General features: G+C 34.0%; 1 protein-coding gene across 1 annotated transcript; it reads right to left on the bottom strand.

Moving 5' to 3' along the window:
* Nucleotides 1-617: 617 nt before the first annotated feature.
* On the bottom strand, nt 618-6,166 carry LOC132722512 (protein C3orf33-like). The gene is made up of 5 exons (XM_060707021.1): nt 6,008-6,166; nt 5,032-5,091; nt 3,845-4,004; nt 1,991-2,154; nt 618-1,077 (listed from the first exon to the last, which is right to left on the bottom strand). The coding sequence occupies exons 1-5, from the start codon at nt 6,104-6,106 to the stop codon at nt 781-783; spliced, it is 780 nt and encodes a 259-aa protein (XP_060563004.1). The 5' UTR covers nt 6,107-6,166; the 3' UTR covers nt 618-780.
* Between the last annotated feature and the right edge of the window lie 102 nt (nt 6,167-6,268).

Below are 6,268 nucleotides of genomic sequence, written 5' to 3'. Positions count from 1 at the left end.
GAACTGATAACTTTTTTGCCAAGGGCAGAGGTACAGGACAAATAACCTTAGAAAGGATTTCATTATCAATCACAATAAAACTTTTGGAAAGTGACCAACACCATCCAGGAATCAAACCCTGGTTGCCCGATACACAGTACAACGCTCAACCACTGAGCTGACCAGAATTTCTGCATTGTTTGTAGTGGTGTTGGTACATGTAGTTTTCACTCAGGATCACTGCAGTAAGCCTCAATAAATTCACCAGAGCTCAGTTCAGCCACCACATCATTCCTGAGCAAGCTGTCAGGCAGTTAACCAGTACTATAGTTCCTTTACTTTTACAAAGAACTGATAACTTTCTGTACATGCTAGAGCAGAGGTACTGTGTGAATTACCGTAGAAAGGATTTCATGATCAATCACAATGAAAGTGACCTGCAACGTTTGGGAATCGAACCCGCTTGCATGATTCACGGTCTTAACACTTTACCTATTGATCTAATCAAACTATGTCATTGTTTGTAATACATCGACTATCCCTGAAAACATCCGCCTCTGATAATCAATCAATAATTGTCTCTTTTTCCATTTAAGATGAAAGTTTATTCTGTAACTGAAAGTTACAATGTGTGTTTACTATAATTAAGGGTGTCTATGAGTATTACAAATTTTAATCTCTGTCACTCATATCTAAAATTTAGCACAAATGGAACTAATACATATATAAAGTATATGTTGCAGTTCTCAACATTATAAAATGTATTGAAGTATTTTATTTTTTAAAAATCTAAAAACCAAACTACTCTTTATGTCTCCATTTTTTATACATCCACTTTATGGCACGAAATGGACTACTTAGAATACTTCCTACAGCTGTCAATGATTTTTTCCTCCAAGAATTTTCTTCAGGCTGTTTCCACATACCTATACCTTTCTTAGAGGCAATGTCTTCCAATTTCACTAACTGATCTAAATATAGTAACAAGTTTTGATTGGTTAATAACATGTCATTTTCTTCAAGATGAGACAGTGAGGAGATTTTACTCAGACCTAGTCTAATAAGCTCCTCATTCACATGGATGTTTCCTCTGAATCGCTGAAAGCATGAAAAAAAGTTCTTTCATATATAAATACATTATTATATTATACAAGAGAAACAATAAAAGTGGAACAAACAATCAACACAGGATAAGTTTTAAGGTTTATTTAATGATGATAACCGACGTTTCGACTCTCACGAGTCTTCATCATTATTATATTATAATCAAAACATTATTTTGATAATGCAGATTCTGCAAGGACTTTAAGATAAACAAGATGACCATGATGACCAGGCGACTTTTCTTCTCGAGGCTACATGATTTCAAAGACATAGTTAACATGATATGTGATCTACATCTATGAAAATTAAAAAAAAAATATTTGTAGATATCTGCTAAGAAATGTTTCTTGACAATTATCTAAGCTCTTGGTATTGTTATTTCACACAAAAAGACAATTGTTCTAGCATGTTAGTCTAAACAAACAAAGTTACCAATAGGGTAGGCAAGCTTTGATCCCAAGGGCATGATTATCATTATGCAGTTGACGTCAAGGTTAGGCTGGCTTTGATCTTATCACTATGTAGTTGACTACAAGGTCAAGCTACATGCAAAAGATCGTAAGCTCTGAGCATGTTTATCTGTTCTGAGAATAAGCAGTCATCTTTGTGTTTTACGCTATACTCAGTCTCTGAATCTGATATTCAAATTAAGGGCAGGATCATTTTTCAGGGCATGACTTATATAACTTTTGGTCAAAATCTATCAAGTGGTTTATGAGATGTTGTTGAAAGAAATAGTCGAAACTGACAAAACATTGTACACACTGCCATCACAAAAACTACAAAAGCTAACCTCTGAGCAATTTGTGCTGAGTTGAGCTCACAAGACTGTGACACATTTATAAGAATCAGTGAAGTATCAGTTGCAACCATGCACAAGAAAAAATCATGTTGCTATGTTACTTACCCTTGGAATTTCAATTTTACTGTACAATTGTGAACCCATGCCATTTAGGGAACCATTCCTATGTAGCAGATGGAACCAGACTGCTTTGTGTAGGATGTTTCTGTTTAACCACAATCTACCCTCAGGACTCACATCTATACAAGCTAGTTTTACAGGCAAACAATCTGAAATTACAAAGACTGCACATGTACAAATTATCTAATGTCAGTCTGCGAAATTAGCAGTTGTCCTATTGCCCGAGACAACAATTTTTTTGTCCGAACAACCAATTTTTAAAAGTTTACTTGCTCAATGGACAAGTAAAAATTTGCAGAAAGCATTCATCAAAATGTCAACAATGCAAGATATCAAATACAGTTTGCTTACATTTATGACTGTTTCTCACTGAAGATAAGTTTGCAGATTTGATCAATAATTGCTTGGAGATGTTCTGATGAAAATATTCTGACAACCAGTTTTTACTTTGGACAACAAGATTTTCTTAAATTGGTTGCCCGAATGACAACAATTTTTAAACCCTAATTTCACAGACTGTAATTTCAAAGGGACTATTCCACATTTAAACAAATTTAGACACAATGTACAATGTATATATCTTTCATAATATTATTGTGATTCAATAACATCAAATACTGCTTAGTTGTACATTAATAAGTAATATCAAGGTCAAATCAGTTGAGCTGACATTATTTCATTATTTTTAAAGTAAAAAGAGGGGCTTTCCAACTATATTAGGAAAAGGTCCCTAGTTTAAATTGGAGAAAAAATATTTGAAATTTTGGGAAATTTAAGAAATTTTAAATAGTTGCAAAACAACCTATTACATGACTTTCATTTCTATTCATGCATATGGTCATAACACCTGTTACTTCTTTTAAAAAAGAAAAGTCACAAAATAGAATGTAGTTCAGTTTTTCTGAGGCTGAAACAGTTTGATCATATGTTTTAGTTAAAATTGGTCAAAAAAGGTTATTTTGGATTTCAGCTAGGTTGAACATGAGCTTAAACATACTCTAATTCTTTAATTTCTCTGAAACAAGTCAAAGCAAAGTATCAATTTGAAATATATATAAAGGCTCACAAGACCTAGCTTCTCAGTAAGTCCAATTAATTTTTATTTTATTTTTTTCATTTTGGCAAATGCCAAATTGTATAATTGGATAATGTCTTGAAATTTACATATATATACACACACACATTGTACTTGTTTTATTTGGATAATTCATATGCAAATGTATTTTGTGTGTTGATGAAAAAAAAACTTTACTCGCCACCAGTTGCTCATATAGATGAACCCTCCAGAGGAGTATTACTCATTTTAGATTTTAGAGGATAATGCAAGACAGTGAAAAATGCCCTAATTCCAGAAGCTTCTCCTGGTTCTTTAGGGTGCCAAGTGTTTAAGCACAGTCATACACAGGACCTTGATTTAAAGTCTCATTCAAAAGAGTAGTTATCTTAGTTGGTCAGCCCAAGAATGGTTTGTTTGTTTAATTGGGTTTTACCTCACACCAACACATTAAAAGTCATATGGCGAAATTCCAGCTTTATTGGTGGAGGTCCTCCACTGGAGGAAGACCTTAGGTGCCCTTCCGTACATTATTTCAGGCAAGAAAGGGCACCTGAGCAGAACCACAGAATTTCCATTTAGCTAACTGGATAGCTTCCTCACATGAAAGAATCCAAAGTCCCTGTCAGGATTCGAACCCACAGCGTTGAGGGGCAAGTGGTTTGAAGTCAATGACCTTAACCACTCAGCCACAGACGCCCCAACCAAAGAATGGAAAGCACAAAATGTGAGATTACAAGTCTTTGCGCTCTAACAAATTCATCCTATTAATTATGGTGTATTACCTATATTTTGTTTGACAAATGGTATCTTCAGACGAAGAATCGGAATGTGTTCAATACTTAACATGCCATCGTGATGAACTTGCTGGACTTTCCCACGTAACTTTACTCTATCCCGTAAAAATTGGGCAGGAATGTCTTCAACTTTTGTAAATATTTTTGTCTGAAATAAATATAAATGTACATCTCTTAAATCACATTCAGGACAGGCAGTAAAGTTTATGCAATAAATCAATGATAATAATAATTTTATTTAATTTAACTCTTTAAGAAGCTTGTTGGTATAGACAACAGAATATTTAACCATGGACAACATCGAACAAGTAGGACCAAGATCAGACTCACAATATCAATTGAATGTACTCTTAATGAAAGACTTGTTGGTGGGAAACAGATTGCCGCAACAGTGAGGACCCCAAGATTCAGGCCAGCACAGCCAAATACAAAATCTGATTATGGAGTCTGCAACAATAATTCACAGCTTCCAGTCAAACAATTTTAAATTCCTAAAATTTATGAATTGCTCTTGTCCAAGATTAGAATGAATGGACAAGTTTCATTTAAAGATATTATTAGTAGGTGTATGGTAGATAATAAAACATTATCTTTTTGGCTCCAGATGTTGATAAAAGATTTATTTTAATCACTTTAACAGTATTTCAATAGAGCTTCAATAAATATCAAAAATATTCATTGCAAGTAAATTTCACTGTTTGTAAATATACTTGATAAAAGGCAATTCATTCTCAACTGGAAATTCTTAAAATCACTACAGTTTCATCAAAAAAATATCAACTTACACCTGCTTTTTAACTTCCCAATTAGCCATTTTAGCAACATTTTCCCAAAATCAAGAGGCTAAGGCCTCTTCCCATTTAAGTAAGAAAATTCACTGTCATGACTTTATTTTACAGTATAAGTATCCATGGCTTTTTAATACAGTTTTAGTATCCATGGCTTTATTTAATACTGTCACAAACTTTATTATACTGTGAGTATCCATGGCTTTATTATACATGACTGGATGTGAAATGAGCCAACTTTATTCAATCACACGAATATGGCACACAACACAGATAAATAATATAATAATAAATATTTGCAAGTTAAAGCTAGACTTTCTTATTCCTTTATACTGGTTTTTGGGAATATACCAAACAAAAAAAAGGAATATGACTCTGTCAACTTACCACATAGATACTGCGAGCAGCTACAATAACTCCTATACCCCCTACAATGTACAGACCATTCTGAAGTGACAAAAACACAAATATTACCACTCAGATATTAATTAACTGTGTATTACAGGTGTGTGTGTGTGTATTTGCGTTTATTTATACTCGCCACCGGTTGCCCATATGGGCGAGTCCTCCAGAAGAGTATTAGTCATTTTATTTTTTTGGAGGATAGTGCAATTACAGATACAGACAGATGCCTCAATTCCAGAAGCTTCTCCTGGTTCTTTAGCGTGCCAAGTGTTTAAGCACCCATACACGAGACCTAGATTTAAAGTCTCATCCGAAAGACTGATTAGTAATTTTAGTTGGCCAGCCCGGGAGTCGAACCCACAATATCGAGATTACAAGTCTCGCGCTCTAACCGAATTACAGGTTTTGCCAGCTAATATTTATATAGTCCAACTAATTAGACTTGTCATAGAGACATAGAGGTAATTTTGGACGAGCAATGTCTTTTTCCATAGTCTGAAAGTATGAGATTTTTTTTGTAAAATGGGTCAAACCGTTCACGCCCAATTTAATTAGGCTAAGAGACACTTAATGTTTCCCACCTACCTAGAGGTGTACTGGAAAGAAAGTTTAAGAAACCCATGTAAACATCGCACATATCAGTGCTATACACTGGACATGTAAAAGAAGCACAGGTTCCCGGGTTTCCTTGTATCTCATAGCCGTCTCTGAGGTAAGCAGTGGTAAGGACCCTCCTGGAAATAACTGCTTGCACTTTCATCGGTTATCCTTGACAGCTATTCAATTCAAATCAAAGGAAAAACAAATAATTTTTAATGACTAACTAAAAAATTACATCCTGCATCCAAAGCAATTAATCTTCTATTTCCAATTACAGTAACAGAGTAAGTCCGGAATGAGACTGCATATTGAGGCTTTTTTTCTTGAATAATGATATTAATTTCGAGAAAAATGTTACCTGAATTAATCTAATATTTGTGTCAACGAATGTTTGTATGGATTCCAAAACATTTACATTCTTTTTCTTTACACAATCTTTGTTTTCATTCTTTGACATTGTAGAGACTTCTGTGAAAGAAGATATAAAAGGGAAGTTACTCTTGATTTTATCATATGGATCCGTTACCTAATGTTATAATACCGTAATCTTTTCATTCTGAATCATTTGCTTGATTACAGGGCGTCGATTAAAGTTAAACATAAATAAAAACATCTACTT

The sequence above is a fragment of the Ruditapes philippinarum genome, unplaced genomic scaffold (assembly GCF_026571515.1).
Source record: "Ruditapes philippinarum isolate M1 unplaced genomic scaffold, ASM2657151v2 ctg7119_1_1_1_1, whole genome shotgun sequence".
In the NCBI taxonomy this organism is placed as follows: Eukaryota; Metazoa; Mollusca; class Bivalvia; order Venerida; family Veneridae; genus Ruditapes; species Ruditapes philippinarum.
Note: the sequence above shows the minus strand (reverse complement) of the source record. Positions and strands in the feature narration are given on the sequence as shown.

Bases quoted from the DNA above. Each gene is read 5' to 3' on its own strand.
- LOC132722512 (XM_060707021.1), bottom strand. From the start codon at position 6,106: ATGTCAAAGAATGAAAACAAAGATTGTGTAAAGAAAAAGAATGTAAAT. The intron at 5,092-6,007 runs GTAACATTTTTC...TTGTCACTTCAG, and splicing joins CAAATATTAGATTAATTCAG to AATGGTCTGTACATTGTAGG. The intron at 4,005-5,031 runs GTAAGTTGACAG...TATTTATTTCAG, and splicing joins CTGCTCGCAGTATCTATGTG to ACAAAAATATTTACAAAAGT.